At 42.6% G+C, this 25623-nt stretch overlaps 1 protein-coding gene across 8 annotated transcripts in view; it reads left to right on the top strand.

Annotated features, from left to right (window-relative positions):
• Nucleotides 1-25623, top strand: part of COL16A1 (collagen type XVI alpha 1 chain) — a 327454-nt gene that overhangs the window by 226365 nt on the left and 75466 nt on the right. For all 8 annotated transcript variants that reach the window (XM_069757001.1, XM_069756995.1, XM_069756999.1 and 5 more), the window contains 16 exons: nt 2168-2203; nt 2564-2599; nt 11503-11556; nt 11643-11765; nt 11964-11999; nt 12118-12225; nt 13360-13482; nt 13561-13614; nt 17351-17392; nt 17515-17550; nt 17802-17855; nt 18190-18258; nt 19876-19929; nt 21385-21411; nt 23598-23639; nt 23720-23761. In XM_069757001.1, the coding sequence (XP_069613102.1) occupies nt 2168-2203; nt 2564-2599; nt 11503-11556; nt 11643-11765; nt 11964-11999; nt 12118-12225; nt 13360-13482; nt 13561-13614; nt 17351-17392; nt 17515-17550; nt 17802-17855; nt 18190-18258; nt 19876-19929; nt 21385-21411; nt 23598-23639; nt 23720-23761 (936 nt within the window). The remainder of the gene's footprint in view (nt 1-2167; nt 2204-2563; nt 2600-11502; nt 11557-11642; nt 11766-11963; nt 12000-12117; nt 12226-13359; nt 13483-13560; nt 13615-17350; nt 17393-17514; nt 17551-17801; nt 17856-18189; nt 18259-19875; nt 19930-21384; nt 21412-23597; nt 23640-23719; nt 23762-25623) is intronic.

Here is a 25623-nt window from a genome sequence, read left to right as displayed (position 1 = left end):
TCCTCAGCGTGGCTTTTTAACATCACTGAGAAATAAGTGCACAGCTCCCCTCAGTGGTAGTAAAATCTTCGGGTTCTCGGCTACCGTGGGTCGTTTTTTACCATCCTCTGTCACATGATCACCGTTATTCACTGAATAACGGCGATCACAAAAAAATTCCAGTTTTCCATTCAATTCTCTCTCCTCTGATATGATCTAGCTTACCAGAGGAGAGAGAAATGGGGTTGCCTGAGCTCCCAGGTACCTCCGCCACCCCTGGATCCTCCTGGAACCCCTGCCCTGCGTGTCATCTTCTTGGAAGAAAATAGTGGGCGCATGCGCATTGGCCCTGCCAAGATCTGCCAGCCAGTACACGGTAACAATAGGAAATTTTTCCTATTGGTTCATTTTGATCACTGTGATAGACCCAATCACAGTGATCAAAATAAAAAAAGATAGTAAATCAACCCACCCCTTTGTCACACTCTTAGTTGCACAAAAATAATAAAACTTTTTTTTTAATGTTTTCCAGTCTTTGCAATTAGGGTTAGAGTTAACGTTGGGATTAGGGTTGTGTTAGGGTTAGGGTTGTGTTGCGGGGTTAAGGTCGGGTTTGGGTTAGGGTTGTGGTTAGGGTTGGGATTGGGGTTAGGGGTTAAAGTTGGGTTTAGAGCTGGGGTTAAGGATAGGGTTGGGGCTAGGGTTGTGTTGGGGTTAGGGTTGTGTTGGAGTTGTGGTTAGGGTTAGTGTTGTGGCTAGTGTTAGGGTTGGGTTTAGGGCTGTTAGGGTTGTAGTTAGAATTGGAGGATTCCCATTGTTTAGGCACAACAGGGGGTCTCCAAACATGACAGGATGCCCACCATCGATTCCAGCCAATTTTGCACTCAAAAAGTCAAATGGTGCTCACTCCCTTCTGAGCCCTGCCATGCGCCCAAACAGTGGATTTCCCCCATTGGTGTACTCAGGAGAAATTGTACAACAAATGTTATCCATGTTGTCCATTTTCTGCTGATATCCTTGTGAAAATAAAAAGGTTTGGGTCTAAAGTAAATTTTTGGGGAAAAAAAATTACATGTTAATTTTTTCCTTCCACATTGTTTTAATTTTTGTGAAGCACTTGAAGGATAAATAAAGTTCTTGAATGTGGTTTGGAGTATCCTGAGGGGTGAAGATTTTTGGAATGGTGTCACTTTTGGGTATTTTCTGTCCTATTGACTCCTCAAAATCACTTCAAATGTGATGTAGTCCGTAAAAAAAAATGGTTTTGTAAATTTTTGGGAAAAATGAGAAATCGCTGGTCAACTTTTAACCCTTATAAGTTCATAACAAAGAAAAATTTCCAAAATTGTGCTGATGTAAAGTAGACATATGGGAAATGTTATTTATTAACTATTTTGTGTCACATGACTCTCTGATTTAAGGGCACAAAACCTAAAAGTTTGAAATTGCTAAATTTTCATAATTTTTACCAAATTTCTGTTTTTTTCATAATTAAAAGCAAATCTTATCAAAGAAATTTTACCATTACGATGAAGAACAATATGTCACAAAAATCAGTCTCAGAATCAGTGGGATCCGTTGAAGTGTTCCAGAGTTATAACCACATAAAATGACAGTGGTCAGAATTGTAAAAATTGGCTTGGTCACTAAGGGGTTAAAAGAGTAATATACCTGACTGCAATCATGCATCCAGGCTCTAATTCATGCTACCCATGGTTTGAGCAGCATGAATCTCTTAAATGGATACCTTTAAGACATTTCTGTTCCTTACACAGTATTATAGTAACTTAAATGCTAGAATAATTTAGTCTCATGGTGTTAGAGCTCAGATCACTTACTTGTGCAAAGGTCTAACAGAAATAAAATAATATGTTTCAATAACACATTTATAACAATACTGTAAATGAATTAAAGTTTTTAATTGGACAATTAATTTTTCTTCTTTGCCCGATAAGTTACATGACCAAGTCAGGCCTACCACATATATTTCTGCATGATTTTTTATTTATCTTACTCAATTATAGCACCATTCATTTCACAGTGCTTCACATACATTGTCATCACTATCCCCATTGGGGCTCACAATCTAAATTGGTAGTGTAGACTCCAAGCTGTCAAAGAAAAACATGGTTCTTTTCAGTAGGAGTTTAGCCATGAACGTAACTAACTCAAGAATTTTTTGAAACAGGGATTACCTGGTGCAACTGGATCCAAAGGAGAAAAGGTACTGCAAATGTAAAAAGTAATTATTAGACATAGTATTATAAAGTTTAGTATTACTCAAGGCAAGGTAGAAAAATCCAAAACAGAGCTCCTGTGCCAGACCTACGTAAGATTATTATCATAGAACATCTGCTCTCTGTGTGGCCAACCAGAAACCCATGCACAACTATGAGCTATGTAAGTCATTTGCTCAGGCCCCATGCTTTGGCAGAGGTCACACATATAGTGTTTCCTACCATTACTAGTCTAGGTAATCATTCATGCTACAGATATCTCTTGTATAACAATGACAATATGTAGGGATAATTTATCTAGCAATAATGTATACGTAATGTGTGATGTTTTCATATGCTCTAAATAGGGAGATCGTGGTGAAGAAGGGCCAGCAGGAATACCAGTGAGTACTATCTTGCAACCCTTGAATGTTGATTACCATGCGTGAAATGGTCACTGCACTTCCATACATTTAGTTTTCCTTTGGTAGACTATGTGCTAAATAACCAATCTGCAATACACTATTTTTTAAAACTATGTTGTCTTAGGCTGTGTTCACATGTCGAGTAGTTATTTATATTTTGGATCCATTATGGGATGTACAAAAAGAGATAAAATGATCCAGTAAAGGATCCCTTCATTTGAATAGGTAGAGAAATGTCCTAAAATACATTTGTTTTGTTAACTTCACATCCAAATGGATACTTTTTTTAGCACTGAAGTCTAACAGAAACGGATCATGGGAGATGGTCTTCAATTATTTAGTCCATTAATATAGGGATGGGCAATTAATTTTCTTAAGGGACCGCATGAGAAATTGTGAATTTAATTCTGCTTAATATTATTATTATTAATATTATTATTATTGTATATAATTTTTTATCACTAATATATGAAAGTCCAAAGCTTTCACAGACCATCAAGCATTGGGGATGAAAACTTTTGTGCTTTATAACAATTTATGGCACAAATCCAACATAATGCACACATTAAAACAATGATCATGACTTAGCTCATCATTGCTTTAATGTGTGCAGCAAATTAGATTTTATGTCATAAATTGAAATAAAGCAAGAAAGTTTTTCCCCAAACGTTGAACTTTCATTGTACTTACCCAAGCCAGCAATGAAATCTATGCAGAGGATCCCAAGATTGAGTGAGTCACATTTACACTTTCCACTTTACCCCTTTAAATTTTTCACTCTTTGTTTCATTGCAGCCATTTGGTAAATTCAAAAAAGAATTATCACCAAAAAGGCCTATCTTTATCTCAGCAGACCAAAGAATCTTTTTTTCTCATAGTCTGGGAGTCCTTCATGTGTTTTTTAGTAAACTCTATGCAGGATTTCATATGTCTTGCACATAGGAGAGGCTTCCGTCAGGCCACTCCGCCATAATGGCCTGACTGGTGGAGGGCTGCAGTGATAGTTGACTTTGTGGAACTTTCTCCCATCTCCCTACTGCATCTCTGGAGCTCAGCCACAGTGATCTTGGGGTTCTTCTTTACCTCTCTCACCAAGGCTCTTCTCCCACGATTGCTCAGTTTAGCTGGACTGCCAGGTCTAGGAAGACTTCTGGTGGTCCCAAACTTCTTCCATTTAAGGAATATGGAAGCCTCTGTACTCTTAGGAACCATGAGTACTGCAGAAATTCTTTTGTAACCGTGGCCAGATCTGTGCTTTGCCACAATTCTGTCTCTGAGCGCACCGAATATATTTATTAAGTAGGACTGGTGCGGTCGCCACCCGGGATCCACCGTGCAGGAAAGAGCCTGCTGCTAAGTAAATGGCGGCACTATATGGTGGTACAATGTGATTACACACACGGGTTAACTACACCCTGTGTGAAGGAAGTGATCCCTGTTAAGTCACAGGGTCGCGGTACTGCACAGAGAGCGCAAGCAAGGAACCACAGAACTCTATCCCAGGACACAGGATTGGAGTTAGTGTAGACCTCTTGCGATCGACACCACAATTGGGGTATCAGAGGAAACTATTATGCACAGAAGTGCATGCTGTGCCACACTAGCGGATGCCACTAACCACCCAGACGTGGGTAAGGTAAGCGCACTAATAGCGCACGGCGCTGCACTGGCGGTCACAGCAGTTAGACGCTGCTTCGTGTGTTAAGGCTGTGAGTTCAGCCGGGTGCTAGATTGTAAACATACACCTTACGCGAACAGTCATACACAAGGGATGTTTTTTTAAGGAACAACTTGCACTCATCAACACACACACAATAACAATAGTATACTAGCGCATGGCCGTGCGGTCATGCGAAGCCTATATAGCTGCAGCACGTTCAGGACCCTTCAAAGAAGAACCAATGGATTTGCAGCAGTACCTGAGCATGTGACCCTAGATCTCCATTGAGAGATCTTGCCCTGGGCATGCTCAGTGTGTGCAAAGCAGGATTTAGTTCTAGCACCTGCAGGACATTCCTGAGCATGTGACCCTAGATCTCCACTGAGAGATCTTGCCCTGGGCATGCTCAGTGTGTGCAAAGCAGGACTTAGACCCAGAAAAGCCTGCTCGCTGCAGATCAGTGCAGGGTACAATAGCTGAGCCTGGAGAGGCAGTAGTAACCGTTTGCACCGTACCAGTCTCAGCGAGACGCTGGGAGCGATGTCTTTGCTGAGCAGGCTCCACTGCGGCCGATGCAGAATGGGAGACCGCAGCAGACACGGATCGAGATTCCCCCTGTGCAGCAGAGGAAACTCGACTCCTAACATTACCCCCCTCCTAGGGCCCCCCTCATTGAGCCTCGCTACGCTCAAAAGCTGCAATGAGCAGCGGAGCCCGAATGTGCTCCACAGGCTCCCAGGTTCTATCCTCTGGGCCGTGACCCTTCCAGTCCACCAGATAAAATTTCTTGCCACGTACCACCTTGCACCCCACGATAGCATTCACCTCAAACTCATCAGTGGATGAACCCGATGTCCCGGCAGATGACTCAGAGAACCGGAACAAATGAACGGGCTTTAAGAGGGAAACGTGAAAAAGCATCGGTGATACCAAGGCATGGAGGAATAGCCAAACGGTAGACCACAGGGTTGACCTGTTCCAGAACCTTGAACGGGCCAATGTAGCGAGGCGCAAACTTAGTGGACTCAACTCGCAGCCTGATGTTACGGGCGGAGAGCCACACTAAGTTGCCAGGAGCAAAGGTCGGAGCGGGGCGCCGGTGTGTATCAGCCAAAACCCTCATTCTCTCCTTGGAGGCCCGGATGGCATCCTGAGTGCGGTCCCAGATGTCACGTGCCTCCAAGATAAATGGTTTATCTACATCGGGGCGATGTAGGATGGGAGCGCTAGCGAAGTGTGACTTAATCGAGAGAAAGGCTTTGGAGACCTCCTCTGACCACAACTTGGGATTTGCTCCCTTCTTGGTGAGGGCAACCAAAGGAGCCACCAAAGTTGAGAAGTGTTGAATGAACTGGCGATAGTAATTAATAAACCCCATAAAGCGCTGCACTGCTTTAAGAGAATGGGGTTCCTGCCAGTCCATCACAGCCTGTAGCTTGACATTATCCATAGCTAAACCCTGGGCAGAGATGATATAACCAAAGAAAGGCAAGGACTCCTGCTCAAACACACACTTCTCCAACTTGGCGAAGAGGGAGTTTGCCCGTAAGAGGTCGAAGACTTTGCGAACATCTCTCCGATGGGAGTCAATATCTGGAGAGTAGATGAGAATATCATCCAGATAGACTATGACCGAGGTGGTGAGCATATCCCAGAAGATGTCGTTCACAAAGTCTTGGAAAATGGCTGGGGCATTACAGAGCCCGAAGGGCATCACCAGATATTCATAGTGCCCATCCCTGGTGTTAAAAGCCGTCTTCCATTCATCCCCCTCACGGATGCGAATCAGGTTGTAGGCACCCCGCAGATCTAATATTGTAAATACCCTTGCTCCCCGTAGCCTATCAAAAAGCTCAGATATCAGGGGTAATGGGTACTTGTTCTTAACGGTGACGGCATTAAGACCCCTGTAGTCTATGCATGGACGTAAGTCTCCAGTCTTCTTCTGTACGAAGAAGAACCCAGCCCCTGCAGGTGACACTGACTTCCTAATGAATCCTCTAGCCAGATTCTCTTGAATGTACTGAGACATTGCCTCCGTCTCCGGGAGAGATAACGGATAGACTCAGCACCGGGGAGGTTCAGCACCAGGCAAGAGGTCAATAGGACAGTCATAGGGGCGGTGAGGTGGAAGAGTCTCCGCAACCCTTTGGAGAACACATCTGCATAAGGCCAATAGAGCTTGGGGAGAGAGGAAAGATCTGCGGGTACCTGTGTTGTAGCAACCTGAACGCACTCCCTCTGACATCTACCCTCGCAGGATTTACTACATCCCAAAATTCTCCCTGAGGACCACTCTATATGAGGAGAATGAAAACATAGCTATGGTATCCCCAACAGGACCTCATCAATTCCCTCAGGAATGACTAATAGGGAGATAATCTCCTGATGTGATGGAGACACAGAAAGCGTGATAGGAATGGTTTGGTGGGTAATCTGTGAGGGTAGTGTTGACTCATTTACCACTTGAACAGTTACTGGCTTGGTGAGCATCACCAGGGGTATTGCGTGACGCTGGGCGAAAGCGGATGACATAAAATTACCCTCCGCCCCAGAATCCACGCATAGCTCTACCATAAGAGTGGATGGGCCTATGGTAATTGTCCCCTTGAAGGACAACTTTGAGGCAAACGTGTCCAGTGTACCTCCTCCTACTGCCACTAGACGCTGATGTCTCCCTGACCGCTGAGGACATTTGGAGGCAAGATGTCCTGACTGCCGGCAAGCATGACAAACCATATGTGACTCGGACGTCTGGACTGGAGATTCCAAAGGTTTGGCGAAGGTGGGAGCCAGCCGAAACCTCTGCCTACACTGGGCTCGCTCCAACCTTCGCTCGTGAAAATGAAGGTCTATGCGAGTTGATACAGCTATGAGCTCCTCCAGTGTGGCGGGAATCTCCCTAGTGGCCAAAGCGTCCTTCACATGGTCAGCCAGCCCCCTCCAAAATACGGGAATGAGGGTTTTGTCTGGCCATTCCAACTCAGACGCTAATGTCCGGAAGTGAACAGCAAAATGGCTGACCATGGTTGAACCCTGAGTCAAAGCCAGCAGTTGGAGCGCTGTATCATGGGTGACTTGAGGTCCTACAAAGACCTGTTTCAGAGTGTCCAGAAACCGAGGAACACTCCGCACCACATGATCGTTGCGCTCCCACAGTGGCGTAGCCCACTCCAACGCCCTGTCCGACAAGAGAGATATTATGAATCCCACCTTTGCCCACTCTGTGGGAAAACGTGCAGCCATGAGCTCGAGGTGTATACCACACTGGCTCACGAAACCCCTACAGGACTTACTGTCCCCAGAGTATTTCTCAGGCAAAGGGAGGTGAGAGAGGTCGGAACAGGGGTGGCAGTGTTTAAAGCTGCTGCAGCCACGCTAGCAGCCTGAACAGCAATTGCGGTAACATCCACCGCCGAGGTTGCACGCTCAAGAGATGCCAACCGGCCCTCCAGCAGCTGGATGTACCCCTACAATCGTTGTTCATCTGCCATTACTTAGCCAGATCCTGGCGCTAGTATAATGTTAGGGTTGGCGGAACGCACCGAATATATTTATTAAGTAGGATTGGTGCGTTCGCCACCCGGGATCCACCGTGCAGGAAAGAGCCTGCTGCTAAGTGAATGGCGGCACTATATGGCAGTACAATGTGATTACACACACGGGTTAACTTCACCCTGTGTGAAAGAAGTGATCCCTGTTAAGTCACAGGGTCGCGGTACCGCACAGAGAGCGCAAGCAAGGAACCACAGAACTCTATCCAAGGACACAGGATTGGACTTAGTGTAGACCTCTTGCGATCGACACCACATTTGGGGTATCAGAGGAAACTATTATGCACAGAAGTGCATGCTGTGCCACACTAGCGGACGCCACTAACCACCCAGACTTGGGTAAGGTAAGCGCACTAATAGCGCACGGTGCTGCACTGGCGGTCACAGCAGTTAGACGCTGCTTCATGTGTTAAGGCTGTGAGTTCAGCCGGGCGCTAGATTGCAACCATACACCTTACGTGAACAGTCATACACAAGGGATGGATTTTTTAAGGAACGACTTGCACTCATCAACACACACACGATAACAATAGTATACTAGCGCATGGCCGTGCGGTCATGCGAAGCTTATATAGCTGCAGTACGTTCAGGACCCTTCAAAGAAGGACCAATGGATTTGCAGCAGTACCTGAGCATGTGAGCCTAGATCTCCATTGAGAGATCTTGTCCTGGGCATGCTCAGTGTGTGCAAAGCAGGACTTAGACCCAGAAAAGCCTGCTCGCTGCAGATCAGTGCAGGGTACAATAGCTGAGCCTGGAGAGGCAATAGTAACACTTTGCACCGTACCAGTCTCAGCGAGACGCTGGGAGCGACGTCTTTGCTGAGCAGGCTCCACTGCGGCTGATGCAGAATGGGAGACTGCAGCAGACACGGATCGAGATTCCCCCTGTGCAGCAGAGGAAACTCGACTCCTAACACATGGCTAATTGAATTTAGCCTCTTGCAGCGCTACTGCATTTTAATGTGGTTTCCATTTTGTCTTATGGGGTCGTGGTCAGTCTCTGCAGGAATTTAACCCTGCTGTGTCCTACGGAGATCAGGTTCCCTGGCCTATGCCGTGCAAACAGGCTCTATATCAGGTAGCACCACCCACCACTCTTAGCCTGAACGTTGGTTCCTAGCCTGTTTGTTCAGCTTCTGTCCAGTTGGTGCTTCATGTGTTTTGTTTCTCCTGTTTCACCCAGTTTGCATACCCATACTGTTTGACCTCTCAGCTAATGACATCTGCTACATATGATGATCCTTTGCTGCCTACCCCGACCTCGGACCGTCTGACCTTGTTTCTGTCTTTGTTCTCCTGTACTGCTTATCTGTGCCTCTGACCCTCCAGTCAGAGTCTACTGGCAGCCCAGCCTATTCTCACCACCAGAGGCTCTAGTGAAGACCCAGCATTCACCTAGTCACGCCCCTCCAGGATAAGCCCCGGCCTATGACGCAGTAGGTCCATATCAACCAGCGTTACATTCACCCTTCAGAAAAACAATAGTATTATGCACAGATACCTCCATACACAGTATGATATCCCTACAACCTCCACTACATAGTGTTATGCCCTTCATTCCCTCTCACACTTAGTGTGATGTCCCCCACAGCATCTGCACACACAGTACAATGTCATTACAGCCCCCCACACTGTTTGATATCCTCACAGTACCACACATTCAGTATTATGCCCCTACTGTCTAACCTCACACACAGTATTATGGCCTCCACAGCTTCACACACACAGTATGATGCCCTCCATCTACCCATACACTATATGATACCCCTACAGCTCCTACACAATACTATTCCCTCAGAGCATCTTCCACGGCATGATGCCCCTACAGCTCCCAATATAGTATGATGGTCACCACAGCCCCAACTCAATATGATGGCCCACCCAGTTCCTAACACAGTATGATGGCTCCCATAACCCCCTGACACACAGCATTATGACCCCGGGTCATCCCCCCACATATGCTGATGGACAGTATGATGGCCACCACACAGCACGATGCCCCCGCAGTTCACAAGAACTGCCCCTACACAAAGTATGATTATGACGACCCTCACAGCTAAGTACTGTCTGACAATAAAAAAAATAAAACTACTCATGTAACCTTGTCCTTCTCTGTGTGTGCAGGTGCAATGTAATGGCATTATCAATCCTCCTACATTGAGACTCAGATAGGCTACGTTCACATTAGCGTCGCGTCGCTGTTGCGTCGGCGACGCAGCGGCGACGCAGCGGCGACGCGCCCCTATGTTTAACATAGGGGACGCGTGCGTCTTTTTGCACGCGTTTTCCGACACGTGCGTCGTTTTAGACGCTAGCGTCAGACGCAAGAAAACGCTACAAGTTGCATTTTTCTTGCGTCCGATTTCGTCAAAAAACGACGCACGCGTCGCAAAACGCGCGCGTTTTTGCGCGCGTTTGCGTGCGTTTTTCCGTGCGTCGCGCGTTGTGTCGCCGACGCAGGGCGGCGCAACGCTAGTGTGAATGTAGCCATACACATGCTGAATGATGGTAGCAGACAGCTCACTGTTTCACCATTGTAATCAATTGAGCCATTGTACTATGTAAATCGAGACTACAGATGGGGGTAGGGCAGCCACGTGGTGCAGTACCAGTTTATTAGCTGGATGTGGCCTGCGGATCAGAATGTGCCCAGGTTTGCATTGACAATCCACTACTTTTAAAGTAATGCACTTGCCTAGAGACACCTCTAGTTCAAACTGATCCATTATAAACAGAACTAAAATGGATGCAAAATGAAAATGTTTTTGCTCCATTTGCATCCAATACAGTTTTTTTTTAATGCTGTACCCAATAGAACATCTTTCAAAAAAGCCAGCGATAAGGAATTCAACTTCTTTCTAATTTGCTATCCACTGCCCAATGTTAGGGAAATTACAAAGACACGGAGACGGAATTCGGAATGTGAGGGTGGGTCTTCAATAAGCAGCTTTTCTGCATGCACATTCACACCATTATAGGTGAGCTTGAACCAACATAATTGGGTAACATGGAGATGCTTGAATATGGCTTCCAAGTAGTGCTGAAAAGAAGGTTCAAGAAACTTAAAGGGAATCTGTCAGGCCATTTTTGTGTAGTATAGTAATAGTATCCTAAAATATTGGCAGCCCTTTCAGGATATGTAGCTTTTATTTCTGTACGTGACTCCATTGTGTTCCTGAAAGCTCTGAACAAATGTATTGTTTCAAGTTAGGCATATGGGTTGGGCGGGATTATGGATAGGGAAAGAGGTGAATATTAATTTTACATTTATATGTGGGGCGGCAAGTCAAGTTTATGTCAATGCGAAACGAATATTCACCCCTTTCCCCACCCATAATCCCACCCATCCCCCAAAGAGAGTCACTGATTTGATGCAGTCAGATGGTCGGATTACTTACCTGAGGATTGCATCTGCTCTCCTGACATGAGCATGACAGCATCATGCTGAGGTCAGGAGAGCAGACGGTCAGTCCGAGGATTGCGATGCGATTGCAAAGCAATTTACATTTTACTCAAAAATACACCTATAAAGAGAAAAATCAGACAAACTGAAAATTTTGGTAAATCGGCCCACATTAGTTCCATAGTCATAAATTAACTTGTACCCCAAAAATCTTCTAAATATCAATGTGCTAATATGCAGTAAGTACTTTGCGTATTCCACAGGGTTCACCAGGAGAGCTGGGGGGCCCAGGACCTTCTGGAGCAAAAGGAGAAAAGGTTAGGAATCAATTCTATATCTATTATGTTTTAGTTCATTGCTTGGCATGAATCCATTTCAGTCATCAATCTGGTCACCATTGCAGGGAGAATCGTGTTCCTTATGTCCAAGTCTCCCAGCTGAAGTACAACAACATGAGACAGCTGTTGCGATTCCAGGACAGAAAGGCGAACCAGGAGAACCTGCCACTGGAATTCCAGGAAAAAAAGTGAGTTTCATGTACAGAAATGTAATGGTGGAAAAGGTGTGAGCAATCACTGTACAGATAATAATCATGATTGTAAAACTTCTGTGAATATTATTTATTTATAATGTTTTCTGTGCATTCATTTTATTCAGATTTGTACTATGTACCGAATTTGCAACTGCGTTATTTTGACGAGTCGTTTATTTACTTAATTTCTAGGGCGATTCAGGCGGGCCTGGCCTCAAAGGACAAAAGGTACGCAGTGACAACTTGAAAGTGAAATGGAAATCATCAGACCACTATGGAAAAACCATCTATTCAGCTTGTTATATTTCTAGCCTGTTATAAATCATAACATTCATTTGTTATACAGGGTGAGGCTGGCACTTCAGGAGATTCGGGCATACCAGGGACAGCAGGTGTACCTGGCTTGCCAGGTGAACCAGGAATGCAGGGGCCTATTGGATTTAAAGGTGAAAAGGTGAGCATACGAATTAGATGTTTCTTTTTATGCTTACTTCTATTATTACAGCGCACACCACGCCATTATTTCAGCTGTTCGTTGATAAGCATTCTTTGTGTCTTACAAGTGTTCGACGTTTAAAGATGAACTTGCATTCTCTCGTCCAGTCAATAACTATGGCAGGCTGATTTAGGGTACATGTGTTTTCAAAGGGGAGAATTGACTAAACTGTTGCTAGACACCCCTAGGGATGGATTATCTCCTGGTAAAACAAAAGGATCAGTCATTGTGATTCGAAATGCTCCATCTGTTTTTCCCTCAATATCATTTGCTGATTGTTCCCGGCAGGTTTGGGTGACCTTACTCTACATATTCTTTACAAGCATGTGTTTTTTTTTCCAGGCATCTTTAAATTAAAGGGAATATGTCAAAAGGATTTTGCACCACAAACCTATTTACACGTGCATGTAACTCTTTCAAAGACAAGTCCAGCAATACCTTTACATGGTCACTCCGTTCTTATGTTACAGCAAAATCAGCAGTTTAATTGATATGCAATTGAAAATGTAGAGCTGATACCTCTGTCACTCCAGCTCTATTCCCCATTCAGTGTCGCATCCTCTCGCATGACTGACTGCTCTTTTTCCTCGATGTCATTCAGACTAGAGGCTGCCAGTCAAGTAGAAGAAAGCGACACTGGGCAGGGAATAGAGCTGGAGTAACAGATGATTCATAGCTACACCCTCATTTAAAAATCAATTCACAAGCTGATTTCTCAGTAAGGAAGGAACAGATTGATCATGTAAAGGTATTGCTAGCTACATGGACATATGAAAAATTTGGTGTGTGAAATTCTGCTGACAGCTTCCCTTTAATCTATAAAGATAAATCTCCACAATATTGATCAACTTAATAACCTATTACTCATGTATTTATAAGCTAAAAATGCACTTTGTTCTTAACATTACCTGACTTGACGTAAACACTGCTTGCCACACACCCTACTTGTGCACTGTTGTCCTAAGTAAAGGGTTTTCTGGAATTAGAAAGCAGTAGAGCACTGTGAAATTTAATGGCGCTGTATAAGTAAGCATAATAAATAAAGTATTGCATTGATTTTGGAAATTCAACACTAATACATGTAATTTACAGGGAGATGCCTGTGACTCCTGTCCTGTAAACTTAAATGGATTGTCAGATGTTATTGGTGTACCTGGAAGACCGGGAACTAAAGGGGATCAAGGACCTCCAGGAGTGGGACAGAGAGGGACACCAGTGAGTCATGCCCCATTACAGTACCTGCAGCACCTTACTGTACATTCTCCTTAACTACAGTCTTTTTTTTAAATTAAGGGTCAACCTGGTTTACCTGGTGTTCAAGGTCTACCTGGAATAAAGGGAGCCCAGGTGAGTTACAGCCTAACCATAAAACAAAGTGGGTCCAAATGCTTGTAGCTTCCTGCTTTTCTTCTAATACATATTTATATAGCAGTCTATGTATATATAGCACCTTGCATTGCATCTCCAGGGATCATGGTTCTAATCAGATCAAGGACAACTGGCATGTTATTCCCATGTTGGTATTTCTCTGGGTATTTTGCTTTTTCTTACTGACCATACTATATACAGTGTGAGGCTGTGACTGGTGTTACATGTAAGGGTCACTGTGTGTTCCCCTCAGGATGCTCAAGGAGGCGTATTGAAGCCATGAGAGTGCATTGCAGTCACAGGCGTAGCTGTCATTGCAATGCAAACTAAAGTGAGTATAGGTCTTGGACATCCTAGTTGTCCCAGGCAGATTTAGGGGAAACCTGCTCTGGGCTTTTGTGCTTTGAAACGGACTACAGGATTGTAGCGGTGCAGTCCGTTTCATTCCTGTCCAGGTTTTATATGTGGCTGAAGGCCGCAGGTTGCTAGTTAAAAACCCTGCAGTATAGTTAGAGCGGCGAAACATTTAATAGCCATACATTGGAGAGACGAGTCTCCTCCCACCCTAGGGGAATGGACCTCTAAAGTAAATTAAATTTCCCGACTTGAAGAACTCACCAGTTGGGAAACACATACACATGAAATCTATAACAAAATATGGTCTCCATGGAAAAAACTTCAAGAGGTAGCTCCAAAGTAGGGATCTTATTTGCATGGTTAGGTTTAGTATGTCGGTGATCTCCCTTGCTGGGATATGACCCTCACTCAACGTGATTTCACAGGTGTCTCTAGCTCCTCCATTTTGCCTGACTAATTGTAAACATGGTTCTTGGCTCTGATATGTGTACCTAACTTTGCTTTCTGTTGTACCCGGTTAATACTTTTTCCTCCCCCCCTTTCTCCTATCTCAGTCACCCTTCTACCTTTCCCTCCTTCCCTCCCCCGGTTCCCACATCTCCTTTCCTATACTATATCCTACATGTCAGATTATCATAAGATGTTATGTACTTTGATTGTACCCTAGACATGTTTGGATTTTTTCTATGACATACCTAAAATAAAGAATTAAAGAAAAACCCTGCAGTATAGGGTTTGGACGTGTCAGGTTCAGTGTCAGTGTCAGTCTGGTGTTTAGAGGAGTACAGAGCAGAAGGCTCTGCAGGCCTCCACCTGTGTGAGGCAACACAGGCCAGCGGAGCTAAACAGCCAAGGCAGCTGGGAAGCCTGACACCCACAGCGTACACAGCGGTGCAGTCACCCACAGCAACTGGTCAGACATGGACTTGTGTGTTTAGTGACTGTAAACTGGAGACTATAGTTCCAGGCTGTGATCCGGAGGATATCGTGTGCTGTGTAGTGCTGTGATTAGAACATTAACACGGCAGTGCAGTCGCACACGGCAACTGGTCTTAGGAGGTGGACTGGCGTGTTTAGTGACTGTAACCCAGAGGATACGGTTTCCGGCTGCAATCTTGAGGATATTGTGTGCTGTGTTATTGTGAGTTGAACATTATAGAGACTTTTGTGTTGGAACTTTGCTGGGTCACTGTCTCATCACTGCATAGAGTGCTACCACTGCACTATAACAATCATGGCCGAAAGTGTTGGCACCCATGAAATTGCTGCAGAAAATGAAGTATTTCTCCCAGAAAATTATTATAATTACACATGTTTTGTTAAATACATGTTTATTTCCTTTGTGTTTATTGGAACTACACAAAAAACTGAGCAAAGTAAATAACTACAATCAATTGTGTCCTGTAACCATCAACAAGCTTCTTATACCTCTCAACTGAAATCTATGACCACTCTTCTTTTGCAAACTGCTCCAGGTCTCTAATATTTGAAGGTTGCATTTTCCCAACAGCATTTTTAAACTTTCTCCAAAGGAGTTCAATTGGATTAGATCCAGAGTCATTGCTGGCTACTCCAGAACTTTCCAGGCTTTGTTTCCATCCATGTCTGGATGCTTTTTGTAGTATGTTTGTTGTCATTGTCCTGCTGGAAGACCCATGACATAATATGCAAACCAAGTTTTCTGACACTGGGCACTATATTGCAAGCCAAAATCCTTTGGTAATCTTCAGATTTCATGATGCCTTGCACACAGTCAAGGCACCCAGTGCCAGAGGCAGCAGAACAACCCCAAAACATCTTTGAACCTCCACCATATTTTAACTGTAAGTGCTGTGTTCTTTTGCTTCTCTGCCTCATTCCACTCTCGGTAAACAGTAGAATTATGTTCTGTTCTTTACCAAAAAAGCTCTATCTTGGTCTCATCTGTCCACAAGATACTTTTCCTGAAGGATTTTGGCTTACTCACATACATTTTGGCAAACTGCAGTCTAGCCTTTTTATGTCTCTATGTCAGCAGTGGGGTCCTTCTGGGTCTCCTGTCATAGCGTTTAATTTTATTCAGATGTCAACATATATTTTGGACTGACACTGATGCACCCTGAGCCTGTAGGACAGCTTGATTTTTTTGGGAACTTGATTGGAGCTGCTTATCCACCATCTGGACTAGGCTCAATTACAACTTTTCATCAATTTTTCTCTGCCGTCCACGGAGATTTGCTATAGTGCCATGGGTTGTAAACTTTTAAACTTCTTGATTATGCGGCGCACTGTGGACAAAGTAACATCAAGCTGAAACCTTGAGATTGTTGATATTTTTCAGCAATTTTGGTTCTCGGGTCTTCAGACAGTTCTCTTCTCCTCTTTCTGTTCACCATGTTTTGTGTGCCACATACAGACACACAATGCAAACATTGAGTCAAGTTCTCCCCTTTTTATTTAGTTTCTGGTGTGAATTCATATTGCCCACACCTGTTACTTGCCACAGGTGAGTTTGAATGACCATTACATGCTTGAAACAAAGTTGTTTACCCACAAATTTTGGAACGGTGCCAACAATTTTGTCCAAACCATTTTTTGAGTTTTGTGTGAAATTATGTCCAGTTTGCCTTTTTTTCTCTATTTTTTTGTGTTGTTTCAATACACACAAAGGAAAGAAATATTTGTCTAACAAAACATGTGTCATTGCAATAATTTTCTGGGAAAAATACTTCATTTTGTAGAACAATTTGAAGGGTGCTAACACTTTTGACCAAGACTGTATGTATATGTGTGTTTAAGAAAGGGAAATTGGATTGTGAGGCCCACTGAGAATAGTGGCTGTTGTGAATGGTAATAATGTCTGTACAGTGCCACGGAATATGTTGATACTATAGAAGCAGCAGGAATTTTTCCTCTAATTTATATTATGGCATGCATACCTTTTTGCTAGTTTGGAAGTGGAAGTAGATATAATATCTATATTCATGATGTCTTATTCAAATCTGATCTCAGCACTACAGTGCATATCACCCAACAATCTAATTTTTGGGGATTATCCCCCAAATAATCCCTAAGTAGTGAGCTCAAGTAAATGTTTTGCAAACTGGACCAATCTGAATGTGGCTTGTTGACCAATAGTCTCTAACTTTGGTTTAGTGTTAGGAAGAAGAATAAGTCCATAAAAGTGTATGTTAAAAAATATTTAGCAAAACAGACTGTACATATTGTTTGCTTGGCAGACTGTTCGATAACAATGAAGAGAAACTGCAGACAAATAGTCATCCTAAGACTGTTAGACAGTTTTTTGTCATTTTTTAACTTTACATTTGTATTTTTGTCCATATAATTATTTACACTATCTGGTATTTTTGCCTCCCAGGGAGAGCCAGGGCCTCCAGGAGAAGGAAAAAGGGGACCACAGGCAAGTACATAAATGATGACTTTTGAAATAATGTGCAGATGTACCGTAATTTTTTTTTCAAGAAAATTAGTAGGAATCAGGGTTAAATAATATTACTGACATCAAAAGTGTATATTTCATAGGGAGAAAAAGGAGATTTTGGCCTACCTGGAAAATCAGTGAGTACCATCATTCACTATAATGTACAATGTTGAATGTATGTCTCAGCTGCATGGCCATGCTGGTTATGCCGCCTCTTTTTGTCTTCATATGTTTTATATAGCTGCAAACAGTTTTTATATGAATATTGCAAAAGCCCCATGAGGTGATGCTTACCGTACCTATGGAAGTATGGACGTTTGTGACCAACTCAATAAACATTGATCTGTCTGTTAATTAATAATTAAATATTTGGTAACTGTAATTATAGGGACCACCAGGCCTCCAGGGCTTTCCTGGATTTTCTGGCCCCAAAGGTGATAGGGTGAGTACACAATCTAAATGATATGCTTTAAAAGTAACATTGGATTTCCATGGTTTGATATAGCAATTACAAATGAAAAACATCATGAATGAACGAATGAAAAACATCAGCCAAGGAGAACTAGTGTTTGATAAGAAGGCTATACCGGCATATGTTAATCTGTCTAACTAATAGTGGTTCTTAATCTACAGTGTCAATCAGCTATGCCCAATGCTAAATCCCTCCACATTCATTTAATAAGTGCAAAAATATGAATAACTATATTGCAATATTGAATAGAATTAGAAAAGAACCAAATATATTACAGTGGACTAATGAATAATAAATGTTGCAGGGAAATGCTGGACAAAAAGGGGCGACAGGAGCTCCTGGAATACCTGGCATGGGAGCCATTGGACCTCCTGTAAGTACAAAAAGGTTCTTAGGTAATCTAATGTAAACCTTTGCTTTGATTTTAGACATTCAAAGGGGAAAAAAAGGCCAGTTACATCTGGTTATACAGCTTTCTGCCTCGGTTTTTACACCATTCTGCTTATCATTTGGGTTCCAAGTAATAGACTCTAACAGAACATACATTGATCCTATTTTACACTATACATATATGTACATTTTGTGACAACTCAGGGGCATATTAACTCACGGGATTTCCATCTTCTGAGAAATATAGGCTGCAAAAGAAAAAATGTTATTCCTTATCCAGCATGGCAAAGTTATTCACATCAAAACAAGTAATCCAATGACTGTCAGCCAGTTCTACAGTGCATCAGTGCAGAGCCAGCTGTCAGTCAGAGCCGGTGTGTACTTACAGCCGCCACACTCAGCTCTGTGAGCGGTGACTCTAATCTCTGTGGGCACACCTGCATGACTCAGTCAGAGGCCACACACTCTAAAATGCTACCTCGGATAGACTTTGCGCAAGCCACTCCGTCTGGCAACTACCAGAGGAACACCGGCATTCACCCTTTAACCCTGTACAGGGATCTGGACTTAAAATGGGGTCTAGTGAATTTCTTCCATGGAAGAGCTGCTCTCCAGAGGAGGGAATCAGAGTCAAGAGAATTGTCAGGTAGCCGAGTCAGAATCAGGAGGTCGGTGTAGGGACAAAATGTAGTTAAGAATGGGAATAGTCAAAAGCAAGCCGAGGTAAAAAATCAGGACTTGTACACTGGGAGAATAGCAAGAAGCAGATCAGATTATAACTGGCAGAGGACAACAGAAATTCAGGATCTTAAATAGCTTGCAGCCACACCCAAACCTTACAGCAGTAAGGTTTGGGTGAACACCCAACTTTGTGCGAACAGTTTGGGGAAGGCTCTTTTCTGTTCCAGCAAGACTGTGTCCAAGTAAATAAAACACAAAGTGTCCAGAAACGCATGGTTTGTGAGTTTGGCGTGGAAGAAATTGAATGGCCCACCTGACCTCAACCCCATCCAACACCTTTTGGAGAAAATAGAATGAAGATTGCAAGCTCATCCAAAATCACTGCCTGGTCTCGTCATAAATTCTTTTGGATGACTGGACAAAATTTCCACTACAATATCTTGCAGAAAGCTTTCCCAGAAGAGAAGAAGTTGTTACATCTTCAAAAGGAGGAACTAACTCCATTTTAATTTCTATGAATCTAGAATGGGATGTCTCAAAAGCTCATGTAGGTGTAATAATCTTTATCTATCTTTATTCTTTTATATAGCGCTAACATATTCCGCAGCGCTTTACAGTTTTGCACACATTTTTACCGCTGTCCCCAATGGGGCTCACAATCTAAATTCCCTATTAGTATGTTTTTGGAGTGTGGGAGGAAACTGGAATACCCGGAGGAAACCCATGCAAACACGGGGCAAACATACAAACTCCTTGCATATATTGTCCAAGGTGGGATTAGAACCCAGGACTCCAGCGCTGCAAGGCTGCAGTGCTTTCCACTGAGCCACCATGCTGCCCATGTAATGTGTAGATATCCCAATACTATTGTCCATAAAGTGTATATTATATATTCATATATAGTTTGTTTTTCAAACAGGGACAGGATGGAACACCAGGCAAACAAGGATATCCAGGAACAAGTGGAAGACCAGTAAGTTATAAACCCAGAGGCCCTGATTCATCAAGACTAGCACACCAGTCTTGATACATTCATTCAAATATACTGTATATTCCTTTTAATTAATTTAGGGAATCCTTGAGATATGGCCTAAATTATGATGAATCTGTTGGCTGCACTTGGCCCATTCTCTCTTTCCACTAAGCTCCAAGCAATTTTCAGAAATATGCTTGAGCTAATTGAAGATAAAAATACTAATCATGCAAAATGAAAGTAAAAGTAGCTTAATTTTTTTTCAACACATCAACAGTTTACACAAGAATTCTAGTGCAAACAGATGAATCGCTGCCATAGACTGTTTTGTCAAGTAGGCTCAGTTTCTCTTCTTCATGAGTCTTAACTTTGGTAGACATAAGGGTTGTCCTGCTAAACCATGCATGTTATCAGACAATTTCTTTTACCTTAATACACTTCTATGATGTTCCATAAAAAACTAATTTTCCAGATGTAAGGTGCTTGGGCGTGGTAGTCATGGGCAAGCTGTTACTTCTGCTCGCTCTGACACCCTACAGACAAAGTGTATCCCAGTCTCGATGTGCTGTTGTGTGTGGGATGCATCACACTTACTTGTTCAAGGCTTTCATCTTTCAGAACCTTGGCAGCAAACAATTCAGGGGACAAGGAAGTTGTTAAAACAGTCAAACTTTTCCTCGGCAGCTTTCGGTCAATACAATCTGGCACATAGGATAGAGCCCAAACGGTTACAGTCTTTCCCACAGGTACCGGACTAAGCATTAGCCCTAGTTCTCAGTATGGGTAGAGCATCCCTCTTGCTAACTCCTCTAGCACTAGGAATCCTTCTCTACCACAAGTAGTGTACCCAGATTTCATCATCTCCTGCCCATCTTTCCCTGCAGCTCCGCAGGCTTTGTGTGCCCAAGGGCCCTGACATCCATCCCAGGGTTCCCAGGCCGACAGACGGACTCGCCCAGAAGGGTTCTTTGGCAATCCACTGCCCCGAGTAACAGGCTCATGCTGTCTCTGGCAGCCTATTACCTGTGACCGATGCTGTCACTTCATCACACACTTGGCACCAACTCTCAGTTCCCCTCTCCCTAATCTGGGCCTGCCGTTACAGTTAACCCTGTCTAGGCTAAACTGCAGCCCCAGAAGGTTTTACTTATTAGATAACATACATTACAATAAAACACATTTAACCACTTGGGGTGTCAGAGAGCAGAACATCATCTCCACCACTCCTACACAAACAAAACACCATTGGATAGTAGATGAGTTTTCTTCTTCTTACACAGCTATGCAAATGTAGAGGACTTTTTCAATATACGTTTTCAAGATAAGGTAAAGGGTCATACAATTTACAGAACCAAGTTGTATAAAATGCAGTTTGAACTTTGAAGTATCTTCATCTTTGTATTTTAGTTACAGCTAACTGGATAAAATATTAATAACTATGTCTTCTATGTATAGGGTGACAGAGGAGACAAAGGTGAAAAAGTAAGTGTGTTATTTAATTATCATGCAAAATGGAGAAATGGACCTTTGTTCACATTCATGTTAATAGGGTTAAAAAGGATTCACCAGTACCTATTTAAAAAAGGTCACACATAACTGTAATTTTATTATAAATGGAAGCCATAACCTTAATGTGAGCAGTGCCTAATATTGCAGTACATTTAATACAGACAGAAAAATCAATTTAATACACTTTTACTGTTATTCTTTACTTTTAATAGCATTAGACTGACAAAGGTTGTGTGCACCCTCATTGCTCTGGTGTTGGCCGAGACGGTGCTTTGCATCAAGATTGGAAGTGCTGATTTCCTGTTAGGGCTCGTGTACATGGCCGTATTTTCAGTCTGAGTGCGATCTGACAAAACATTGGATCACACTCAGACCAATGTCTATTTGTGCTTGCACACGTTAGAAAAAAAGGCATGCCCAGGTTTGATTCCATATTCGGATCGCACTCTGCCATGCAAGTTGGAAACCACAGGACTGCACTTGGTTGAGTACTTAGCTGCTTTTTTCTTGCCATGATACAAATTCTAACAGTCTATTCAGAAGGACTATCAGCTGTGTATCCACCAGACAACTGCTCAACACAACTGATGGTCCCAACCCCATTTATAAGGCAAGAAATCCCACTTATTAAACCTGACAGGGCACACCTGTGAAGTTAAATCCATTCCTGGTGACTACCTCTTGAAGATCATCAAGAGAATGCCAAGAGTGTGCAAAGCAGTCATCAAAGCAAAAGGTGGCTACTTTGAAGAACCTAGAATATAAGACATAATTTCAGTTTTTTCACACTTTTTTGTTAAGTATATAATTCCGCATGTGTTAATTCATAGCTTTGATGCCTTCAGTGTGAATGTACAATTTTCATAATCATGAAAACACAGAAAAATCTTTAAATGAGAAGGTGTGTCCAAACTTTCGGTCTGTACTGTACATATACAGTATATAGTGAACAAAACAAAAGGGAAACAGCACAAAAAGATGTAAAAAAGAGGACTTTAATGCCCTGTGGCGTGGCAACGTTTCGGATAAAACAAATCCATTCTCAAGTCATATATAAATATATATATATATATATATATATATATATATATATATATAAAACATTTTTTACATTTTTTGCTCAACTATTTTTGAGTTTTCTTAGGGAACTTCAAGCTGCAATCATAGGATTGCTTATATTACATACTGCAATACTAATGTATTTCATAATCTAGTGCAAACCTTGGGCATCTATGGAGCTCAACCTGTGGCTGAGCTTCATAGATGTACCAAACTGTCAGCTGTGGGGGTCTTCAACAGGCCCCTGGTTACGATGGTCAGCCATCGGTGTCCAGCAATTGCGTCATGGTGGGCCAACAGAAGTCAGTCAACCTGAACACCAGTATCCATTCCATTTAAACTCTGCTGACATAGATTGACAGTGATGTTAACTGGCTAACGGCAGCGATCAGAGCTCCGCTTCGGCTGCTGCTGTTATAGATATTAGTTATAGCCAATATTTCCACGTGTAAAGGGAACTTAGCTCCCAAGCCCTCTCCACACATGGTAACACCTTCAATTATGTACAAGATTTTGTATTAAGAGCTTAAAGGGGTTTCCAAAAACCTCTATCAACAGGCACAGTTGTTTAAAAAAAAAAAAAAAAACTTTTGTTTACTCTCTTTCCCTGGGTTCAGCATTGAGTCTCAGCTGTTGCTCCTTGTGTCTGTTATTGTCCACGGTGCGTAACTTTGCTAGCATTGTAGCCAGTCAGTGAGCTCAGAGGCTCTTAGCGGCGCTTGCGATCTAAACGGGCAGAACCACTGAGCTCACTTATTGAATGCAGCAATGTCATCATAATGCCTGCACTTCAGACAATAACATACACCAAGCATCGGACCTGGGGAGGGTACTGATATTTAAAAAAATAAATAAAATGCACCTTAGGATAGGGATTTTCAGAAACTTGAAAACCCTTTTAACTTCTAGTAGATTATCTTCTTTGTTTTTTTACTTACAACCATTTAAATTTTAATGTATACTATTCTCACTACTCCAGCATTCGTTTAATAACTTGTACTTCTATCAATCAATAACTCTATGGATAGCTGATAACTCAAGAATATACTGTTGTTCGAACTTCTCTGATTTGTCACACCAGAATTTTTGTTTTATTTTAGGGAGAAGGTGGAGTGTGTACATGTCCTCCTGGACAATGGTTGGTAGGTATTTTTTCACAGAAAATTACATCTGACATCTTAATTATCTTCCCCGTCTTACCAACCATGTTTCTCCTCCACAGGGTAATACAGAGGGTGGTGATTTCTGGCGTTATGGAATCCAGGTTGGTTTTATATAGTCTTTATATGTATAACTCAACACTTCTTGTTTTATGCCATCTTTGGAAAACAAGCCAGTATGCCCTACAAATTCCATACAAAGGATATACCAGTAGTTCTTATAAGCCTAGGAAAATTTTGACAATTAAAGGAGTTTTCCCATGAGCAAAAGTTCATCTTAATCAATAGATCTTGGAATAATAATAACTTCCACAATTGGATGTGTTTAACCCCTTTGCGACTGCCAATACGCATTAAAATTGGGAATAAAGCTGTAGCGCTCCCCAGAATCGGAACATTTCCAGGGTCTTCACTACTCTGGAGAACATGATCTGGGCAGGATTTTCTAGTCCCTAATCAAGCGATCACGAAAAAAAATGTGCCCGCTGTTAAAATCATTTCTCTCTCTTCTGACTTGATATACATATCAGAGGAGAGATAAATGAGGTCTCCAGAGCCACACTTTAACCTCCGCCATCCCCCGGTTTCCTTCTTATCCATCCCCGCATCTTCCTGGAAAAAAGTGGCGGACGCATGCGCAGTACGTCCGCCGAGATCTGCCATCCAGTAGGAAATTTTTCCTATTGGTTACTTTTGATCACTGTGATAGACCCTATCACAGTGATCAAAAGAAAAAAATAGTAAATAAAATCCCCCGTTGTCACCACCTTAGTAAGATAAAAATTCTAAAATAAAAAAATGTAATTTTTTTCCATTCTTTGCAGTTAGGGTTGAAGTTAGTGTTAGGGTTCTGTTAGGGTTAGGGTTGTGGTTAGGGTTGAGGTTAGGGTTGTGGTAAGGTTAGGGTTGGGGTTAGGATTGTGTTAGAGTTGGAGTTGGGATTGGTTTTTTTTTCAAAAGTAAAAAAAAAAATAACACTGATGGCTAGTGTTGAACGCAAGTACTTGCAACTCAAGTTTGCATCGTGTGATCAAGTATGCATGGAGAATCACAGAACCCCACCTGTTGTTTTTGGGTGTATTAACAGCCGTAAACATACACAGCGGGGACTCGAGCATGTTATGGCAAACTGCGCTAAACACTAATGACAGCATATTCAATATGACAACCTAATGTTATCAAATTCTGTGGGTTCAAAGTGCTCACTATACCCCTGGATAAAATCCTTGAGCAGTGTGGCTTCCAAAATGGTCTTACTTGTGGGGATTTTTCACTGTTTAGGCACATCAGGGGCTCAGCAAATGCGACGTGGGGGTCTGCTCTCGATTCCAACCAAATTTGAGCTTAAAAACTCAAATGGTGCTCCTTCCCTTCCAACTACTGTTGGGCGCCCAAAGAGTAGATTTCCCTCAGAAATACTCAATGTACTCAGGAGAAATTGCACAACAAACTTTGTGGTCCACTTTCTCTAGTTACTCTTGTGAAAATAAAAAAGTTTGGGGCTAAAGTGAATTTTTTTGTGAAAAAAAAGTGAAATGTTCATTTTTTCCTTCCATATTGCTTCAGCTCCTGTGACGCACCTGAAAGGTTAATAAACTTCTTGAATTTGGTTTTGACTAGAGATGAGCAAATTTGATCGAGTCCCTGGTTATTCGGCAAGCTATAGTTCTTACCAAATAAGCTACAGCGGGAACCCGAATACATGAAGTGTGCCAGCTGATCAGCTGTTCGGCTCCGCAGCTGCATGTGCCGCGGCTGTGTCACAGTCACAAGACATGCGTGGAGAGCCCAACACACAGGCAGCTGCAGAGCTGAACTGTTGATCACCTGGAGCACTCCATGTATCAAAAATTGTGCTGATGTTAAGTAGTCATGTGGGAAATGCTATTTATTAATTATTTTGTGTGGTATATCTCTCTAGTTTAAGGGAATAAAAATTAAAAGTTTTAAAATTGCTTAAATTTTC

The sequence above is a fragment of the Ranitomeya imitator genome, chromosome 3 (assembly GCF_032444005.1).
Source record: "Ranitomeya imitator isolate aRanImi1 chromosome 3, aRanImi1.pri, whole genome shotgun sequence".
Lineage (NCBI taxonomy): Eukaryota > Metazoa > Chordata > Amphibia > Anura > Dendrobatidae > Ranitomeya > Ranitomeya imitator.
Note: the sequence above shows the minus strand (reverse complement) of the source record. Positions and strands in the feature narration are given on the sequence as shown.